The sequence below is a fragment of the Pangasianodon hypophthalmus genome, chromosome 6 (assembly GCF_027358585.1).
Source record: "Pangasianodon hypophthalmus isolate fPanHyp1 chromosome 6, fPanHyp1.pri, whole genome shotgun sequence".
Lineage (NCBI taxonomy): Eukaryota > Metazoa > Chordata > Actinopteri > Siluriformes > Pangasiidae > Pangasianodon > Pangasianodon hypophthalmus.
The window spans coordinates 6562381-6585347 of NC_069715.1; the positions used below are offsets into that span (position 1 = coordinate 6562381).

At 38.5% G+C, this 22967-nt stretch overlaps 1 protein-coding gene across 7 annotated transcripts in view; it reads right to left on the bottom strand.

Annotated features, from left to right (window-relative positions):
* Positions 1-1317: 1317 nt before the first annotated feature.
* Positions 1318-22967, bottom strand: part of kirrel3b (kirre like nephrin family adhesion molecule 3b) — a 200831-nt gene continuing 179181 nt past the window's right edge. The window contains exons 10-16 of one of the 7 annotated variants that reach the window (XM_053235207.1): positions 14731-14831; positions 13886-14084; positions 12442-12549; positions 11224-11307; positions 10875-10984; positions 10138-10224; positions 1318-6776 (exon numbers count right to left, since the gene is read on the bottom strand). In XM_053235207.1, the coding sequence (XP_053091182.1) occupies positions 6324-6776; positions 10138-10224; positions 10875-10984; positions 11224-11307; positions 12442-12549; positions 13886-14084; positions 14731-14831 (1142 nt within the window). In that variant the 3' untranslated portion in view covers positions 1318-6323. Of the gene's footprint in view, positions 6777-10137; positions 10225-10874; positions 10985-11223; positions 11308-12441; positions 12574-13873; positions 14085-14730; positions 14832-22967 lie in introns of all 7 variants that reach the window. The other 6 variants (XM_026927410.3, XM_053235206.1, XM_053235204.1 and 3 more) reach the window with 6 other exon arrangements.

Consider the following 22967-nt stretch of genomic DNA (forward strand, 5'->3'; position numbering starts at 1 on the left):
GTGTAAACCCGGCTTTACTCATCAATGCTATCTGATTTACACACTCTGTTTTCTGAATTCATACTATCAACGGTTTGCCAGAACACAACTTACTGATGCAATATAGCTGCTGGGAAGAGAAATTACCTGAAATAGAGCTAGCCAGTCAAGTGTATGACCTGTGTCTGCATCTCGCTCATCATCTTCAGTGACTCATCATGATAGCAAAACATGGAAAACAGGCAGTATGGCAGAACAGGACAGATTTGAAGCAATTTATCACACTGTACACCCAATGGCTGGGAAAATATTTCCAAAAAGGAATGGAGAGGACATGCAACCACATCCACATCCAGCCCAAAGTTTTCCCCATGTCAGCGCTTTAACCTTCACCAACCTTATCTGACTCTGTGGCTTGGACGAGTGTATATAATCACTCAGTGCCCATTTGGACAGGATTAAATCCACCGGCATTGTGTGATAAGAAAGGTACATATACACACACACACTATTCAAACAATCTGTAGATCAACTTTGTAATCCGGGTGCTCTGTTCTGTTAGAGTTAATGCCATAGATATTTTCTGCCATGCTGTATAAGTGCTATAAACTGTTCCATATGGTGCAAAATATTGTCACGTGCTGTTATGCTATATTAAAGGGCATTGCGATGGACTGCATGAACAATGCTGTCAGTAGCTTTAAAGATGGAGGTGGAAAGGAGGAACAATTCAAAAATAGCTCTGGATTTGCTGTGGGGTTTATTGGACACATTGTTGGAATTAAAGAGCAGATAACCCCAGCCTGATCTCATGCAAAATGTGGAGAGCTATTACATATATAACGTTTAATATGAATTACTTATTTAGAAAAGCTACAACTGCTAAGCCTGCCCATTGCCCTGTGGAGAGTTAGTGGTTGTGAAAACATGTAGCAAGAAAATTAGCAAATTAGTGACGCAAGTCAAAATCTTGTACCAATATAATAATAATTGATATCATTCAAAAATTATGGTTTAGTAGGTACAGTAATGAGTTTTAAAAATATATAGTTAAAAAATGTAAGGATAATGAAAAAAAAAACATGAACTGAAACAAAAGAGAAAATTATCTGTAAACGGCCATTTTCAGGGCAAATTCAGCTCCAGCTTGGTTCAAACAAGGACTCCTTAAACGCTAATGTTGTCTTATGAAACTACATGTACTGCTTCAAGCTTCAGTGATTTGGGAAGATAAAATGGTGTACAGAACTAATGAATCCACCGTTTTCAGTATCCAAGAACACTGTACACTGTGCATGCAGAAAAAAAATGATAGAATTCATGTGCTCCTATTCAAGGTTAACTCATAATTAATGGTTTAATAGAAGCACAATTTTCCAACATCTGAGTTACAGTAATGGTTTGTGTAAAAAAAAAAAAAAAAAGTGGAAAAAGAAATTCATGAAGAAATTATCTGCAAATGTCTCTTTTTTAGAAATGTCCAGCTCCACGTTTTCCACTTTCTCTTATGAAACTACAAAAAAAAAAAAGTGAATGTCTGTACAGTGTCAATGACATTTCGCCTTCTAATATCCAAACTAACTAAAGAAGAAAGGTAAATAACAGCAAATTATATACAAAGAGCATTAGGGATTCATATAAAGCACATGGAAAGCTGTGAGCTGTATTATCAGCAGTGAAACAGGCTTGTTGTGTTTAAGCCTTGCAGTGGGCACCAATCCATTTGTAAAATTAGACCCAGTCAACAGCACTCATGTATGAAAGCTTACAGAAATGCAAATATAATGCTATGGAAAGTGTTTGCGGCATCTTATGACTCATCTCACGCGCCTGCGCCCTGAATGCTGATTTGACTTAAATGACACTTCTACAGTAGTCTTATGAAAGATGATGATGGAAATCATGCACTGTACATTTCTGTATTTTTTTCACTGTTATTCTTAGGATCTTCATGAGCTGAGCAGAGGTGTTAGAACAGTGAACATGTTTTACATGGTCTAATAAGCAGGATACAGTCTTCCCCTTCCTCCTAATGACGGGTTTGTTAGTGGAGTAATGACCGAAATAAACACCTGACCTACCTGCAAAGGTTCGGTCAGAGTTTTAAGCTGATTATAAAACGTATCATCTGCATAATTGATGGTGAAACACTTTACTCAAGCTTTTACAGCCTTTAATTAACTAATTGACATGTTGGGAACTGGAGCATAACAAAACCCTGGACTGGCTGAGATGTGGGTTGAAAATCTAGCAGTCAGTAATTTGATTTTTTAAAGAAAGAACAAAAGCATTGGAAGATTAAAAAGAAAGTAAATGGATGATCTGATCAATTGCTTGATTCACTATCTGATGAATAATTTGTTATAGCAGATGGATTATTTGAAAAAAAAGGGGGAGGGGTAGTGAAAGAACTCCAAACTGTAACGATTTGCAATAAGTTTCTAACATATCCTTCATAAATCTTTCATGACCCATTCACAGATGGTGCATTGCACGCAAGAGCCTTTATAACAATGCACTTCACGATGGCACGCTGGGAGATAGACCAATAAAAGTCATATCAATGTTTTATATATTTAATTGAACAATGGAAATTTTTTAAAACAGTTTTGCTTTCTCTATCTTCTTCTTCTACTGAAAGTAAACCATCACCTCCAAGCTCTAGACACCCTTGGTAGCAAATATAAATCTAGAATCCTAATTGGCTTTGTTTTAGCCCACTGTAAATACGTATTACCTTAGGAAGCAAATATCCATAACTATCCAGAGAACCCTTGAGGAAACCTAAGAGTATAGAGCATGGGTATTCACTTGATTACAAATGCAACTTCTCTGTCCAATTTCTCTTTCTCGCTTCTGCTGCAGTATTTTTTTTTTGAGTGCTTGGTTTAATCCACTGAAATATGGGCTGTGGCCCAACAGTTGATGACCCCTAGGCCATAAGCTGGCCAATTCCAGCCAATTCCAGCCCTGGAAACCCAGAATCCAGCACAGTTTGGTGATTTCCCTGCAAGATAACTGATTCAACTAATCAGTTAATTACCAGGTTTATTTACTGTATTAAAGGAAGGAGATTGCCAAAGTGCTCTGGACTCTAGTACTAAAATTGAGCTCTGAACATTCTATACCTCTACAAAGTTAAATAGCAACAAAATCATGAGAACTAGTCATTACCGAGCTAAAAGTTTTTCTGCAACAGGGAAACTTTGCATCAACATGTTTCATAAACTGCACAGACGATGTACATGAATGTTTTATAAGACGGTGCTGTCTGAAGTTCAGTTCACACAGGGTGAATCTCTGAAGCAGACTTTGCTTCCATTTTAACCAGCATTTTAATCCACACTAGCTAACTGTTATGTGCAACATACATATAATTGCAAGCCCACACATCCTGCCAGCTCCATATTCTTTCACAGTTTCCATAGAGATGCACTGAAATTTCAAACTCCCACTTTCTATACATTGTGAACTTGATTTAGCATCATTATCTACAACAATGTCATGATTGTGCTGTTATTGAGCAAGGTGTTTTACAGTGATGACGGGAATAAACACAAATATGTTTAATCATTTTCTTATTGTCTCGTGTCACCTTTTAAAATAACCGGTTTTGTAATTGAGGCTGGATCGGCTTTGACTGTTCCCACGCCTAATGTTCTATTGAAACAGTATGCATTGGCATTAGATTTCTTGATCAAGTTATCTACGCTGTACCGATGGAATGTGAGCGGTATAGACTGGCAGGAGGGTGTTACATGATGCAGTCATCAACAAATGTCCAGTGTAATTTTCAGGTAACTTTTCCACACCGAACTGTCTAGCTACTAGGGGTTGCATATACTAATTGACTAGTTGACCAGTAAATTCACTAGTTCCTGTTGTTGGGAGCTGTTGACTAGCTGGGGTGGTGGAAAAACAGTAACACAGATGCTCAGTAAAGCAGATTAAATGTAATTTGTTAGTCTGAAAATATTTCATAATAGTTGAAACCAGTTCAGAATACAGTCAACACCACATTGTTTAAGACTATGCTGGGAAAAGTCTTCTTTTATTTTCTTTTGCTTTAATGGATCATTATCACTTTACCAATTTGGATCAATTTTTTTTTCTTTATCCTTTTTTCCTTCACTTTGGCATAATGAATTCCTTCATGAAGACCAGTGTTGTGAGGGAGTGTTTTCAGAGCTACATTTGCACATCACTATGCAATGCAACTCCGATAGTTTAGAGGCTGATCCATAGTCCTTTTCGGATGCTACTGGGGACAAAGTTGAACAGAGTGGTTCAACTGCCAGGTCATCAGCTTGGAAAAACCTCCCAGTGGCTGCCTAAGACACTGCGTTCTACACAGAAAGAGGGCCGGTCACTGAGTTTTAAGGAAGGGGTCTTTTGATGGACATAAGCTTCCATGTTGTGTGCTCTCAGTTTCAGAATCAACTATTTCAACTGAGTATGCGAGTGCATTTTAAGAATTAGTGTGGCTTTAAATAGTGTAATATGATAAAAGCAGTGTATCATTTTGGACATTTATTACACTGATTTGTTATTTTCATTGTTAACCATGTAGCCTAAAGAAGCAAGTGTAGCCCCTGTACAGCTAGTAATTGTGGTTAGATCTGTTAGTTGCGGTGCAGTTTGATGCATTCCTTGCTGTTATTTATCAACATTTAACTGCACTAAAAAAACAGCCTAAAATAGTGACGTCCTGAATCAGTTTTTGTTTTAACTATGGAAAAGGTTAATTTTGAAAAAAGTAATTTTAATGTTAAATTACTGGTCGACTAGCTGTCCAACCCCTAGCAGCTATCACTTCATGTTTAATCTCAGTTCTCACACTGCACGCGAGTTGAGCCGGCTGACGAAAAGAGAAACCTGGTATCCTGTGTATTCTTATCTGGTGTCCTTGCCTTATCAGAAACTTGGAATTTCTTCTACTCAAAGCCTCACAGGCAAAACAGTGTGTGTAATACATATACATATCATGTAGATGAGGCTGTAATCGTACCAAACAGCACCTGCTTGCCTCAGTCTGCACCTGGCATGCATCATGCATTGTGCATCTTCTTACTACTTCCTGCTCTGCTTTTGGCTCTTGTTTGTACAGTGCATCAGTACAGGTGCTTGTGTGTGTAATCCATAGTAAATTTAAGTGCTCTCAACTGAAAAAAAAGAGCAAACATCGTACAAACAAATCTAGAATGAAATCAGAGTCTCAATGGTACATCTCAGTGTGCAGACAGTTCACTTAAAACAGTGAGCAGGTGTACTGCAGTACAGTCTGAAGGCTGTGAGAGCAGATGGAATGTTTTCCCTCCGTCCAGGGGTTTTCAGCCATTAATCTTTCAGTCAGTGTAAACAACATGACTATATACTAAGACTTAAAAGCCACAGAAAGGTAAATAGTGTATATGGTGTAAATCGTGTCACTGGTTTGTATGAGGCTTCACAAGACCATGTCATGCCACACACTGTCTGAGCCTTCTTTCATTAACGAAGTAGCAAAAATATTTGCATTGTTCCCACTTTATGGCCAAAACATCCTGTGCATTTTACATCATCTTAGATAAAAAAAGATCAAATCATCCATTTGTAAGTCCTTGTTAAGTTCAGCAAAGTCAACAATCACGAAAGAGAGAAGAAAACATACGATCAGACTGACAAAAGACAGCAAGGAAATTAAAAAAAATGAATAATGTACAGATATTATCAGAATGGCCGAGAGCTATATATCTCTTGGATCCAGAAGGACTGGAATCCAACTATATTGACTGACAGTGATTAAGTCTGTAGGCAAACTCATTTTTTTTTTCTTTTCTTTTCTTTTTTATAAGTTTCCATCCACACAGAAGTAAAAGTCATAGCTGTGGGGGAAAGGGAAAAAAGAGTTACTGTCAAATAATACACACTCACTTAGACAGGTCTACTGTACAAGAGAGCAAGAGAAGACAAGAGAATCAGGATGTTGTCTTTCTGTGCTGCCAAAGGCATCATGGACTGGAGGTGTCAACAGCGCTGTAGAGTCTGTTCATGTTCTGGAGGCCTCCATTCTTTTATGATCTGCTTTCCACACATTGCATGTGTTTTGTCATTTTTGTCAGCATGGTTTCATCCTGTTTCGGCGTTCTGTACAGTAGCTGAGACGTTTCTCACTAGTACTACACTCAAGGTGCTTCTTCTCAGTTCAGGGTATTTGACTTGTCTGCATTTGGAACCGCGACCACAAAGATTTTTCCAAAGCTGCGTTGTACGAGGCTCTTATGATGACATTACTGAGACAAAAAGAATAAGAAAAAGAGAGCTTGTGTGCTTGATCTGCTTCCTGACATCATTTGCAGACGTCGTCACACGTGAGTCTGCATGCGCTTCTGCAGGGGTCGCGTCAGGTCCGAGTTCTGCGAGGACGAATGCGAGTGGTGTGACGAGGACGAGGCCGAGGCCTTGCTGTCCTTGTCGAAGTGCGCGTAGCTGCTGGCGCTGCTGTCGCATTGCGTGTCCATGAAGGAACCTGAGTCGCTGAGGGATGCACGCTGCTGCAGCTCGCGTTCACACAGCTCGATGGAGCTGCTGCCTGTGCCCAGGACGAAGCGCCCACCATACTCGTACAAACGAGGGTTGGGCGCACCACCAATGGTTGAGTAGATGTTGGTGAAGGACATGCCTGTGGGTACTCGCTGCTTGCCCGTGGAGGTTTCACGGCGCAGTTCGGTGCTGTTGTGGGTGCTAGCCAGCGTGATGGTGGGGGTCCCGTGGTGCTCCTTAAAGGTGTTCACGCTGTAGTAGCCATTGGTGGGATCCTGGATGAGAATGAAACATGGAGAAGAAAACAAAACATTAATTGTGGACATGGCTCAGTTCTATAAATGAGATAATTGTAAGTCGCTCTGGATAAGGGCGTCTGCTAAATGCTGTAAAAATGTTAAAAAAAGTTACACATTTAGCAGTGATTTTTTACAAATACGGCACTGAAATAAGTGTGTACATCATTTGGCCTTGTCCCTCTAGAGTTTCGATGTAGAACTCCACAACAAAACATTTCCCTTTCAGACAAGGTTCCAAGTAGGGACATTTTAGAAAGCTAAAACCATTAACCATCCATTCATGCTAGTTTATTATTGCCACAATCTTGACCTTGGTGAGGTTTAATTTGGAGTAGCAAATCCTAAAGACATGAAGTTGTTTTCTGTGTCCCAACCAGGATGTATTCCCAACTCCAGTGTTCCCAGGATACGCTCTGGATCCACCATGACCCTGACCAGTATAAGTGGTTACTGAAAGTAAATGAGTGAGTGAAAAAAAGCTAACACTAAGCTTTACATATATTCCTTCATTCATTTTCAGTAAGCATTTTATCCTGGTCATGGCTGTGGTGGATCTGGAGCCTATCCCAGGAACACTGGGAATACATGCTGGATGGGATGCCAGTCCAACACAGAGCATCATGCACACAAAATCACACATTCATTCACACCTAGGGGCAATATAGAGTCGCCAATACACCTACCGGCACGTTTTTAAGAGGTGGGAGGAAACCAATGAACCTGGAGGAACCCGGAGGAACCCGGAGGAAACCCACAAGGATATGGAGAGCATGAGAAACTCCACACAGAAAATAACCTGAGCTCAGGATCAAACCAGGGAACCTGGAGCTGTGAGGCAGCAATGCTACCCACTGAATATATTAATACTAAATCATTTTTAGTTGTTTTACAAATCCTGATATAAATTTCTGGGAATCTTACAAAAAAAGTCATCATTAACCATAAATCATTAACCTTCCAAATAACCCTCTAAAAAAATGTAGTGACTATGATAACATTCTTTAGGGCAATTCTTCTAAAGGGTTCTTTGGAAGGTTAAGGGTTCTCAAAAGATTCCTAAAGTAGTTTTAGTTAAATTTATTGCTTTTTTTTTTCTAAATGATGAAATAAAGAAAAAAAAAACTGTGGTTTTGGATGTCTAAAATCTCCCTGAGGTTGAGCTTGCAATAATAATGACCTGTCAAGAGAAATAAGCAATCAGCCAGCACAGGGGGAGCAGTAGATAGTTGTCTTGTTCAGTGTCAGTTTTAACATTACTGTCTTCCACAGTAATTTCAAAACAATAAATAAAGAAAGAAAGAAATTCCTTCCTTGCTAATTAATCAGCTCTCAATGTTTCACTTCCTGGCAGCACAAATAAGTGCAACAGTTACTGTTAAACTATACACGATCGACTTTAATTGGTCTGAAAATTGTGTCTTTCCAAATACACTGAAAAGGTGTAATCGGAGAACTGTGAAACTACTGCGGCCAGTTGCTAAGTTGCCAAGCGGCTGTGTGTGTGCGTGTGCGTGTGTGTGTCTGTGTGTGTGTGTGTGCGTATGTGTGTGGGGAGGGGCAAGAACCCATGGGAGGGAAAATAATCACTCCCAGATGACTCTGCTATGACAACCCAAGGAAGGATTTATCAGACAAAGAGGTGTGTGTGTGTGTGTGTGTGTGTGTGTTTCAGCTCTGTATCTCTCTGCTCCTTCACTTATATACCCATAGAGGCTAAAGCCCAGGGGAAATGAATGAAAAGATGATATAGCAGCCACCAGAGCTGCTGACTATTTGTACAATATATAAAGAGAATAAATACAGGACACTTCAGAGGAGAAGCCGTCTAGAATACATCACAGTAAAAGACTCGATATTTTATATGCATATTATAGCTGTTCAGTATGACTGATGGATGCTGTTTGATTTACAGCATGTTTTTTGGTGTGTTTATGGTCAGATTGATGAGATTTATAAAGGTAGATTTAAGGCAGAGACAAGAGCAGCTCTTCATAGACTCTGTTCATATAAAGAAGGCACTCGGCTCCAGTCATAGACCATCTATCCTGATGAGGCTTTTATTGCACCCCATAAACCTCACTGAAATAAAACTTTGGCTAGTAATATGAAAAGTTCCATTTCAGAAGAAACAATTTTCCTCGGGTGGCCGTGCAGTGACTACATTTATCCTGCTTAGGCATTGTTAACTGGGCACATGCACACTGGCAAACCTTTTCACTTTATATCCTGGAAATGCACTCTTTAAGAGCTTAGAAGTAGAACACGTTGTAAAGTCATTTATGTTTTGTTTTTGTAGTAAATACAGACAAGAGCAAATGTTTGAATCACCCATGGTTTACGTGTGTGGGGAGGGAAAGAAAAGGCAAGTGTAGCTCTATCTGACAAACTATTCAAAGGTGTATCCTGTAACAAGACAATAATCTAAAACTTATGACAAGATGCTTACTTCTCAATTCTAATTGGTCAGAAGGTGTTGATTAATCAAGAGATTAATTAATCAAAAGAGAGCGCTGATGAAGGGATGACTTGTTATAGCTGCTATAAGTGATAACAGGAACTAACTGTTTCACAAATGTTCCACATCATTAAATGTAACTATAAACAGATAAAATTGCATATTGTACATGAAGAGGAATTCCTTGTCCAGAAAAGATTGTGATTCTGTATTCTGATTCTAATTCTTATTCTGTATTCTTATTTGAGTTCTCATTCACATTCGCATTCTGATTCTGTATAGTGATTCTGATTCTGCATTCTGGTTCTAATTTTAATTCTGATTTTAATTGTGATTCTGTAGATTCATTCTAATTCTGGTTTTAACTCTAATTCTGTATTCTTAATTGAGTTCTCATTCACATTCGCATTCTGATTCTGTATTATGATTCTAATTTTAATTCTGATTTTAACTGTGATTCTGTAGAGTGATTCTAATCCTGGTTTTAACTCTAATTCTGTATGCTTATTTGGATTCTCATTTCCATTCTAATTCTGATTCTGTATAGTGATTCTGTAGTTTGATTCTTATTCTGGTTTTAATTTCAACTCTGAATGCTAAGTCCAATTCTAATTTTAATTCTGATTGTGATTCTGATTCTGATGATGGATTTTGGTTCTGATTCAAATTCTCATTCTATATTTCGATTTTGATTCCGCTTCTGTTTCTATATTTTGAATCTGATTCTAATTCTCATTTTGTATGAAGGTTGTGCAGCCTTTTGCTCTGGACTGTAAATGTTATTACTATTTCAAAAATGACTTCACAGAATTGATGGATAAACAGTTTGTTCTGGGATCTGGAATTGGACAAACTGTGCTCCAACCCCCTACAAATGCTCACCTTGATGTGCTGGTATTCTTTCTCCTCCTCCTGCAGGACCTCCAGCTGCTTGAGAACAGACTCCTGCTGGAATTCTCCCCGTTCAATCTGAGGGCATTAACAAAAACACACAACCCTGTTGTATTAAACCATAACCTACATCCCCTGCCTATTATATCCAGTGTCAATTTACTTAATGATATTGCCAAGTAACCTTAAATTAAGCTGTCAATTTCCCATCAATATTTTTCATCTCATCACCAAGAATCTCATCAACATGTCCCAGATTTAGCCTTAGGCATAATCACATCCTGAGCTCTAAGCAGAATCTTAGTGTTGTTTGCAAGGCCTTAGGGAAGCACAGAACACATAGTGGGATTTCAAAAGAGGGTGCTATCGTGTATTTTGACAGCATTTCTCCGAGAGGCGCTATGGAAAAAAAGGCCCCAGGCCACTTGATCATTGGCATCTCTGTAGCTGCTTCGCCGGCTTCGCGGGATAGGCAGGCTGGAGGCTAAATATAGGGCTTCAGGCGATCAGGGCTTTCTCTCACACACACTCACACACACAATCTCGAACTGCATTATTCATGGGCTTGGTATTAGCATTAGCTCTGGATGCGGGTTATTAGTGTTGGGGTGCAGATGATTAGCATTCATTATGTGAGGATGTGACAGGAGAAGGCGTAATGAGCTGGTGCGTTTGTTTGGTGCAAATCAGGGAGGGGTAAAATTTGGTGAAGCTAAGAAAAGACTTACCATCAGCTGCTTCATGGCGGCATGGTCCTCATTTTCCCGCGCAGCGTTGTGGTCTTTGTGCACGATCTCCACGCGGATATCGTTCTTGGTCGAGACGACGCCTTTGAGGTCTGACAGACAGATGTTTGTGTTACTATGCTATATCAACTGCTCTAAAAAAACAAATATATGCAATTCTTTCATGCAACTTCACAATGCTTGGGTTGTGTCTCTGTATCTGTATGCTAACATGATATAGTTAGTAAAGCGTGTAGCAAATGTGCACCACAACTCAAGAACACAGTCCAGACGCACGTCAGTAGCACTGTTTGTAGTGTTAATTGGTGATAGTCAGGTAACGAGGGCTTACTTTCTGTTTTAATTTTGCTTGAAAGTTCTCTCTGCTGAGCACAGATCGAGGCAGGGAGGGAGGGCATAACCAGGTGAGCGTCTTCTGCAGTATACAACAACAACATGCTCAACGCTAGCAATTTCTCCCATGACACTTCCTGCAAGCTATACCTTTACTTCCTGAACTTCCTTTAAAAGGCCTTTTAAAGGAAAAATCCACCCTGAATGACTTGAATATTAGTCTTTAGAATGAACATCTGATCTTCAGTGGCGTCCAAGGTTATAGAATTATTTTGTATTTTTAGTAACAAGTAATTACTTATTTACTTGTTAATAATTACTTCATTTACATGTTGGTCTATTTTCATTTTTGTTACATTACCCACAATGCAGTTTGACTACCTGTTGAAAGTGGTGCCAGTGGGATTCAGCCCTCTCTTCATCTCTGCCTAAAGAGAGTGATGCAGCAGCACTTTAGTCTTTTAATCTTTTATAGTCTTTTAATGAATGCTAAAGCTCTCTCACCTCATACCTCTGTACACTCTGTTCAAACAGATCTTAAACTTTCATGCTAAGACCAGCGTCAATGCCATGATGCTCGTAATCTCGTAGATCGCTAACTAGCTGAACTGAGACTCTGCTGTAACTCATCACAACTGCATTGTATAGCTGCAGTGCATTTGCTCCAATGTCTCCACTATTACTGTGCTGGGTTTCTCATTAATATGACGTTCAATATTCTTGGAAATCGTGAGTAAGAAAAGCAGCTCTTTCTCTTTTGTTTTTCAGAGCTCACAGTGAAACCTGAGATTTTATTCTGTATGTTTGGGAATAATTTTTTTCTCCTATTACATGACATTGTAACTGCGCTAGCAACATCCCCCTGTGACATCAGCGCAGCACACAATTGCTAACTTCTCACAGGAGTAATGAAAATGCAGTTCTGATCAACAAAATTAGCACCAGAATCACTAAACACATCACAAATATTTGTGTATAAACATATTTCATGTGTCTCAGGGTGGAGTTTTCCTTTAATAACTTGGATGAGCTATTCAGGTTTGGAGAATGGTAGGATGGTCGAGCCTTATAACGGGATGGAGAGAAGGCGAGTGTGAAAGAAAGAGAGATCGATGTCAAAAAAAAAAAGCATGGAGTGTGTGAAATGACTTGAACCCTCACACACTGTTCTGTCTTGCTGAGGAAGGTGAACAGAGCTCTGTGCTATGACACATACTTCTCTGAGAACGTGTGCAGCAGAAGGCCCCGATGGTGCCGATGAGGACGATGAAGGCGACGAAAGCTCCCACCGCCACGCCGATAATCACGGCCACAGGCAGAGACTCTGCGGACAACAAATGATAGCCGCCTACAATAACACAGCATGGACAAGCCGAGTCAATTCAACAAATAATCACAGTGGCACAGAGCCTGGCTTTTACTTCTAAACAAGAGAGCATCAAGAGGCAGAACGCTGCTGTGTCATTTAAAACGAATACATCAATCCAAGATTGGAGTGAACCAAAAAGAGCAACCAAACAGAGCAAGGCTGATAATGTGTGAGAAATGTTAGTTGTCACCACTTTATCAAGTTACGTGAGTTATTCTGTGGAGGTGTTTCTCCTTTAACAGCTTCAATTGAAAATATATATATATATATATATATATATATATTCAGCTTTAAAAAAAAACAAAAATTTACAGCTTTTACAACTCCTGAGTCAAAATCTCCTTCATTTTCATCGAACTGATTTGTATGCAGCGTTAAATGGCAGGTGTGATTGCAACAACACTGTAGTAATTGACAGAAGCACCAACAAACACTCTGGCTGTAGTAGATCATTAAGAACAACAACATTTTGCTTTCATTGCTTGTTTTCTTAATGCTGTTAAACTGTAGTGCCAGATACATTTGCATTCATGTCCCACATGAAAACAATTAATAATAATAATAATAATAATAATAATAATAAGAAGAAGAAGAAGAAGAAGAAGAAAAGTCCATAATGAAGAATGACCAACACCTATGCACCATTAATTATACCCTCCCACTATAAACAAACTAGCAAAACCCACCATCGCCTCGTCCTCTGCAATTAATGTCTATTTAATGTCTCTCAAGTACAAACAACCATACATTTTCATTTAAGAGTTAGTGAGCTGAAACCACAGTTTGCTTTTCTGGAGGCAAATAGATTGCTTTCCTTTAGAAACTGCCATGAATGGAGCAAAAAAAAAACGATGCCAGGTTGCTGTGGTCGTTAAGTAGCTTTGGCAGAAAATGACACAGAGCACTGTATAATAAATACATTTCAATGATAAATGAAATTTCTACACTGCTGACATGTCCCTGAAACAAATTCATTACATAACATCAGCATGAATTAATAGTCCTAGTGGAGATTAATGCATTTTAAAAAAGTAAGGAACACTTATCATTTTCAAAACTATTACCATGATAAAGTTTGTGTACTTATTTATTTTTTTTAATGAATTTCTATTTATTTGGAATTTTATCCTGGAAGGCTGCCAGTCACAAACAAAAGACTAATTAACCCCCACACAGGTCTAACACAGCACACAGGAAAACAAGGCTAAATAAATGTTAATGATGAAATAGTGAGCTGAAGAGCCGTCACATGAAGAAGAGAAGGTGGAACGTGGCGAACCTTGGCTCCCACCTTGTTCCTTGAGGCGGATGATTTCGGTGTCAGAGCCGAAGCTGTTCCAGGCTGTGCAGTTGTAGATGGTCTGGAAGTCAGCAGGGACGATGTTGCTCATCGTCAGGGTGGACAGAACGCCGTCCTCGGTGCTCACCGTCTCAACTGTGTAGCGGCCGGATGTGCCCGACTCGAGGACTGTCTCCTTCCATGACCAGGCCTGAAATAGGACGATGAAATCATAAAAATAAATAAGTCAATAAATAATAAAAGAAAAATAATAAATTGTACGTAAAACAAATATAATAGTCTGCAGAGGCATTTGAGAAATAACTGACAACACAGCCCTATTGGTTGATCTGACGCTTATAACATAGTTATTACACATATATAAACACTCTATTACTATTTAATATGCTTTTTTAAACCTGAATATAATAATACAAGAACAGAGAGGAAGTAAATGGATAGTGAATATGTGTATCTCCACAAACACACACACATACACAGTTACACTTAGGATGAGTAATGAATCAAAAATTGGCCTTGAGAGGAGGCTGTTTATCTAGGCTTCATAAATCTTAATCAAATGTGCACTAACAGAGCATAAACAAGCATTAGATAAGAATTTAAGCGCATCAGCCTGCCTCACTTAATTCCCACTATAACACACACAGTGGAAACAAATGATTTAGGATGCAATTTCATTTATTACGTGTATCGTAAGTCATCAGTGTGCTGTACATTATTGGACTAAGCCTGTCGAAGCTAATGAAGTCGCCACAGTCATGAGGCGAGAGAGTCCACGCTCATCTGAGAACGAAGAGAGAGTGAGAAGAGTTTTGATAGCGGAAAGAGGAACTCACGATGCGGTCGGGAGGAGGGGTGCTGCGGATGAAGCACTTGATCTGGCCCTTCTCTCCATGAGGAGCCTGGTGTGTTTGGGTGCTGGAGATGGTCGGAGGCCCTGCAGGTAAAAACAGTAAACACGTCAATATATAGAGCACTACACACAAATCGAGCAACAGCCTGGAGTGCTATAGATTTGTGCTGTGGCCTGGAACACAAAAATACCATGTGAGCTTAGTGAGTCTGAAACACAGTAAGTTGAGAAAGCAGAAATGTCCATCTTTTAGGAAACAGACCTCACAATATGAGTTGTGCCAATAATATCAACAACTCCTCTAAAATGTCATCTTCACCTCTTAAATGTGTTCATTTGTGATATAACCAAATGCGACATTCATGGTTTTGCTATTTTGTAACTGAAATAATCTTAACTGTGATTATACAACATAAATCTACACAAAATAGTCAATAATATTGACATGGGAGAAAAATCTACATAGTTTGCAAAATTATTTACAAATGATAAATATATAAGTTGTAACTGCATAAATATTCACACCCAATTGCCCTAAAATAGAAAAGAGACATGATTACAGAATCATTTTTTAAGTTTCCTAATGAAGAATTATGTATCATTAGCATATTTTGTTAGTAGCTTGTTTTTGTCTCTGTGTTTATTGCCCTATTTTGCCACCTAGTGGAATAACAGACACTTTTTTACAGTTCAACTCTGAATCATTCTTTTCAACTACAGTCCATGACTTTTTGAACAATATCAACTTTCTAAATTCTAAATTCATTTGTAGGGCCGCATTAGACTGGTCTCTTTATCGTGCTGGATGTTAGACACCCCTTTACAGAAATCCAGATGTAGATTTGGATCCCTAATGAGCAAGCCAGAGGTGACGGTGATGAGGAAAAACTCTCTGAGATGACATGAGAGAGAAACCTTTGATAACAAATAGTAGGATTATAGATCAGTAAAGTATACAGAAGAAAGTTAAACAGTAGTAAAAGTAGTTTTAAAAGGATGTTCAGTATGAGCCCAGGACAGTCTTTATGATTACAGGAGCAGTAGAATACCTACATCAATCTACATACATCAATATTTTATTTTATTTCTACCCTGAATTATAGCTATGTATGACAAAAAACAACAGAAAGGAGGTGTATATACACAGGAAATAAAACAGAAGAGTAATGGAAAACAATACTAGGTTTGTTGAAAGCCTGCTCAGAATGATATTTTGTGAATAAGCGTCCTCTTTTCATACATAAAATATAGAACATCCCTTATTTCTGTATATGTTATAACATTATTTTGTCTTTATTTACCTAACCTGGCTTATTTAAAGAAGCTCCTGCTCTGTGTGTAAGCTCTCGCATCAGCCAGGTCAAAGTTTAAAGCCCTGCTGTTGAAACTAAACATGCAGATACACACGGAAAGCTGTTATTTCTCCACAATCACATTTTTTTCACCTGAGGCCTTCATCTGATTGCCACTCAAAGAAGCACGCTTGCTGGTCAGCACAGTGACCCTTATCTCCCTGAGAGATATCAAATCTGCCATAAATCAGACTTTTTCAAGATTGGAAAGGGAGCCTGGGTGCACATAGACACTTTTCTAAACACACACACATAGACAGGGTAGTTTATAGGACAGACTTCTTGCATGCAACCTAATCAAAACATAGGCAGTAGGACATATTTGTCTGCATTACTGCACGACGACTTAACTATTGACTAACAGCTGAATTGACTGGCCTTAATATTGATCATTTTCCTCATTATGTGTGCTTACATTGTACAGCTCAACCATGCTAACACGATGACCTTGTGTACTGTTATATCATTATGTGTACGTTTTTGTACACAATATCAGACTCTTGGCATGGACCTGTTCTTACAGTAATTGTTTCTTCAGCGGGTTTCTTTTTATTGTGAGCACTGATTGACATTAATAACAAGGCATGAGGGCATTACAAATGCCTTTAGAGGAACCAAAGTACTACTTTACATAAGGCCAGCATTTGTATGGCTACTTGACACCTATATAGACCTTCACCTCTATTGACTAGGGATGTAACCGAATACAAATACATTATTCAAAATGAACAGATAATATGCTCTTAACATATATCTATTCATCTATTCTTAACATATATACTATTCAAAGCAGATTTTTTTATTTATCTTTTATTTATTTATTTATTTTTTAGAAAGCTTGCCAGAAAGATGGTTCACATGGTATCTGGTTTAAGCTAAAGGTGTGAATTGTAACTGAATTCCCATGGGACACAACAAAAAAAGAAGAAAAGAAGTTTGAACAGTAAGTTTTTACTTTCATGTGGGCACGAGTGAATGGTCAGATATGAAGTTTGCGGAACATGAGTATATGGAGCTGTGCAATGCCTTTATAGCATTCATTCATTCATCTTTAGTAACTGCCTGGTCAGGGTTGCAGTGGTTTAAATTAGACTACTACTTTGTTTATATTTTGGGAAATAGAATAAGCTAAATTTGTGGGCAATTACAAACAAAAAATAATACCTGTGTGAATGTGAAAAAAAAAAAAAAAACAGTCCCATGCACATCTCTAGCTGAGAGTTTTGAACTGGAGTGATGTAGCTGAGGTTGAGGAACTGTCAGAACCAGAATTCACACACATTGCTGACTGTGGTGCCTGGGTCTTTTTCCATTGTTTTGGGATTCAAATCTAAATATAGATGCATACACAGATAGAGGTAGTGGGATTGCATTACACACAGGCAGTCGTGGCCTAATGGATAGAGAGTCGGACTTGTAACCCGAAGGTGAACCTGAAGGTTGTGGGTTCTAGTCTCAGGTCCGGCAGGGATTGTAGGTGGGGGGAGTGAATGACCAGAGCTCTCTCCCACCCTCAATACCACGACTGAGGTGAGACCCATGAGCAAGGCACCGAACCCCCAACTGCTCCCCGGGCGCCGCAGCAAAAAAGTCTGCCTACTGCTTCGGGTGTGTGTTCACCACTGTGTGTGTGCGCATTGGATGGGTTAAATGCAGAGCACAAATTCCGAGTATGGGTATTATTACCACAAGTCACTTCACTTCACTTCACACCTACTACTGACATGAACCTACACAAACTCAAGGCTTCTTCCAACAGGCAATTTTGAATTTTTCAGACTGTCTTAAATTATAGCCTGCATTATAGCCTACACCGGAGTCACATGACAATTGAACAGAAGTAGAGTACTTTCAAAAGATGTTCTTCTGTATCTCGGCACTTAGTGGAAATATTGACATGAAAAGCTGCTGTATAACGCTGTTACTTAGACACTGCTTTGACACTGACTATCACAACACTGTAATAATAAAATTCTCAACCCGGATGTCAGAATGCGAAGGTGTGGATTTTATTTTTTCTATAACAGCAGCTCTGATAGTAGTTGTGTCTGCAAGGCAAATCACAGGTTTCTATTAACATATATAATGCTTATTTGAATACATTATTGTTTTTATAGTAACAAACTAGAGGGGGACTTGTATAGTGGATGCACCCCAAAAAGACAATTAAAAACCTGTGTAGTTGTTCATATGGCAAAGTTTTCTGTGAGGAGACGTTTATTTAGCATTTATGGTCTCCAGTGTCTCCAGTGTCAGCCTGAGGTAAGTCTTCAGGGTGGAGGATTTTATGCTTTTGTCTTCTGTGGAACATGTCTGTTTTAACAAGTGTATTTGTAAGGAATATGGCACTTGGGGTGTGCTGTTATAGGAAGATAATCAATGAAGTCCATTACTTTTCAGCAACAATATGTCCAGAATTGTATTCCTCTTATATCACAACAATTTGAAATTTTATCTCATACTTTTTGTTTCATTTATAATTATATTTAACATTGTTGAACATCCACAAAACAAATTAGTTCCTGTTATTAATTACATTATAGCAGCTATAAACAGTCCCTCACTTCTCTTGAAGTTAATCAAAAATAATGCAGCACACATTCCCTACAGCCTGCATCCTGCCAGTCACATTCTATAACATACCGCTGCTGATTTATAACTGCAGTTTATTAAGTGCCTTTTATTAGAATAAATTAGCATTTAGATGCCAGCCTGGCAGATGGAGTGTGGAGGGAATGTAAAAGAAAACTGCTAGGAGCCGGATGCTGCTCACCATTGCGATCGTCCTAGCTGCCAATGTATGCAGACTATCTGCATACTGCACTATGAGTGCTACCATAAGCTGTGAACCCAGCGGACAGTATGTGCACCACATAAATGTGCCTTTCTGAGTGTTTGTGCTGGTGTGTATGTGTGAGCACATGGCATGAGGGCATTAAACACATCTAGATTATTGTCTGCTGGTGGAGTAGGCCGGTGTTCATGAGAATGCTCATGAGAATCAGTCCTGATGATCAGGCTGCAAATGAGTACTATAATTAGGTGGCTTTATCGTGCAGCCGCAGAACATAGAGGTCTGAGGCGGAGAGAGAGAGAGAGAGAGAGAGAGAGAGAGAGAGAGAGAGAGAGAGAGCAGTAGGGGGTGATAGAGAGCCATGCACATGACCTCAGTCTGCATAGTCACAATGAGATCAAGTTCATGAGCTCTAAAAATTTTTTTTTTTCAGATAGAATGAAGAATTGTTGAACAATGAATTTTTACCTTATAATATGTGTAATTACATGAACAACACATGAGTGAGCACATAAACTCTGAGGAATTTTATACACAAGCACCAGACAAATTACTTTTGACAAGTAAAATGATAAAAATTCACCAGTAGGAAAAAGAAACATATTAAAATTAAGTAAAGGCTGATTGGACTGTCTGTAACAGTCTTAAATAAATGTGTACACAGGACGGAGGTGGGATTCAATAAATTAAATAAATGTGTACACAGCCTACAATGCATGTCTTTGGACTGGGTGAGGAAATCGGAGTACCAGGAGGAGACCCCCAAAGCACGGGGAGAACATGCAACCTCCACACACACAGGGCGGAGGTGGGATTCAAACCCCAACCCTGGAGGGGCAAGGCAGTAGTGCTTACTACTAAGCCACCGTGCCCCTCTCTGACAGTTTTGACCTTGAAAATTGGTTTACTGTATAAAAAAGATGCAAAAGGGTTAGTTCCTTCAGGTTACTGAGGTAAAGGTTTGTGCTAGATTAATAATAAAAACTGTGGAAGATGCTCACAAGGATAGCAAGATAAACATGTGTGTGTGTGTGTGTGTGTGTGTTGCCTTTCTCATCCACTTTCTCTATCTACCAAATCATAAATTAGTACATGTGTGCTCACAAATGTTTATGCTGCTTGTGTGTGAAAGTCTAGAGTAGACAGAGTAGAAAAGTGCAGCAGGACTGAGATCCTGTGAGATCTGCAAAAGATGCAGCAACACAATCACTCGATGTTTTGCCCTCAGGAGCTGGAGGTTAAAAATGCAGATCACATGACAAAGAGAGATAGCACATATCGATTCGGCTGCTATGTACTCGATACCAGTTCCTTTTGTTTCATATTGACTTAAACTTCCATGGTTTGCAGATTTGTAGGGATAAAGTTTTCCTAAGTTCTGTTCAGACCGGATTCATTTTACATGGGAAAGTGGGGGAAAATATTATTACCGGTTTATACCTGGAATTTTAGTCAGATCTGTCACTTTTATGGATGTAGTCTTTTTCCTTTTCCTACTATAACATGACTGGTAGAAATAACCCCATATCCCGTCCAAATTGACATGTCGGTAAAGATTATTTCATATTACTGCGTGAAGGTTATTAGGGTTCTAGCACACGTAAAGCCTACACACATGTTATGGTCATTTGACATAAGCAACTCACAATCAAATTCATCTTGCACAGTCACAAGCCCTACAGCAAGAGCTTATGAAAGTAAAATCATTCCTTTTGCATTAGAAATATGAGTTGTACCTATGGCCGTGCTGCGCAGGCTGAGACCGAGGCTGACTCTGATGGCTTCCTGTGACATAGTTCCTGTTTTAAAAATGTTTGTTGGGAGGTTTTTGCCTGTATCGATATTTAAATGAACATGTTTTTATAATCGTTATTTTTTTCGTGCTTTCATTTGCATCTGTTTTAAATCTTCTAAAAGTTATCATTACTACCTAATGGCCACCTTAAACAGTTATAGCCAGAACTGGCACTCCAAAGGGAAAATAATCTTATATCAGCCTTCATAAAGACTGACCTGGCAGAACCCAAACAACTACTTAACTAACTTATATACACACACATACACACACACACACACACACATACACACACACACACACACAGAAAAACACCTGACTGAGAAACACAAACAGGATGAACCAAGAAAACTTTACTGAAATAATTGATCTTTCAGCATTAATATTGAAAACAACCCATCCATAATGCTCAAAATTAAATCAGTTTAAAGTTCTGCAAATGCATATGCACATCGAGTTTAAAAACCACGCCCCCACTTTAGTATGCAATCGGTTCAAATAAACCTTAAACTTTTTTCTAGTTTGATGATTACTTGCAAAATAAAGTGATTAAAATATATACTTTGGGTTTTAGCTGCATATTTACATGCATTAATTTAGTACAAACTTAAAGCAATTAAGTAATTCTAATGAATTTCTTTTTTGTTTAAAAATCACAGATTTGTTTTTGTCATATTTACTGAACCACTGAATCATTTTTTTTCAGTGTATTGTATTACACATTACACTCCTATCTCTGCGGTTTATATCGAGATTATAATTACTCATGAATTCAGCATGAGGTGAATTAACTACTACCAAGTATGAAACCCATCTTTGTATTCCCACATAAAACATTTTGTCTTTAAAATAAATTGTGTTTTTCATGATGCATATTAAATTCATGTTCATCTGACCATCCCTGACTTGTTAGAGCCTAAACTAATAGCACAACTGTTGTAACTGAAATAAACTGGTCTGTTTCTTGGGGTCTGCTAAGCCATACGCTAGAACACCTTTTAACTAAGGATAAACATGTGGAGGGATATGCTATGATTATTGTCTCTATCTATCTATCTATCTATCTATCTATCTATCTATCTATCTATCTATCTATCTATCGATCTACCTACCTACCTACCTACCGACCTACCTGGCTGGCTGATAGATTGTATGTTGTTGTTCATGTATATATGTTTCTTATTTTTATGCAATGTTTTAACAATGATTTTACAATGTTTACATATTGTTTATGTATGAGAAACAAGATATACCTGAAAATATGTATTTCAGTATAGTTCAATTTAAACTCGTATATGTTGAAAAGGCACTTTTATCCGCAGCAGGTATCTAAACCTGAAAGAAATACTGAGTCAGGTAAAAAAAAAAAGGGAAAAAAAATAAAGTAAAAGATATTATTATTGCATTAATAAACCCAGGCAAGGAAGTATTTCTTCCACTGCGCGAGTTTTTTGGCTGAGAGCAATAAAAGCATAAAAAACAAGCGTCCTCTTAAGAGTTTTAATTATTTAGCTGTTTATATTTGGTGGAAGGTGAAGTCTGTGTTTATTAGAAAATATTGCGGGAACATAGGGACAGAAATAACTGCCGGAGTGGGTCAAATTCCTGTGGTCAGAGCATCTGCGAGAGCGGGAGGATGTGGGATTAAAAAACAGGCACACAGCTCTAGTCTGGAGGAGCGACTATGAAAATAAAAAAAAAGTGCTATATGACAGAGATGCCTCAGAGAAACACTAAAGCCTTTATCATAAATCTGTATGTCTCATAAGCTTGCACTCATCCTCGCCTGAAAACAATGGCAGTAGCTTACACACACATCTGCACTCAGACATGCACAATGATGACATATGTTAGATGCACTAAATAGAAAACTGAACCATATGTCCGTCAAACAGAGTTTGACAGACATATGGTTCAGTTTTCCATTTAAGTGCAAACTTAATGCCTGTAACACAAACACAAACACACACACACACACACACACACACACACATAGACATAATAAAACATCTGTGATGCTGCACACAACTACGTTTTGTTTCTGGCAAAATGAAGTAATGTATTTTCCCATTCGTACAGGTATAACCCAAAATGTAATACCCGCATGCTGAACATCTGATCTGAAGCATAATAATGAATCCTTAAGACAAAAAAAAAAAACAACAACAAATAAACCACAAACCGCACTGCATCCACACATAACACAAGACAATTCAAATCCTCACATAAAAGCTGAGAATAAACATCCACAAACAAGCGCTCTCCATGAGCAGGGACTA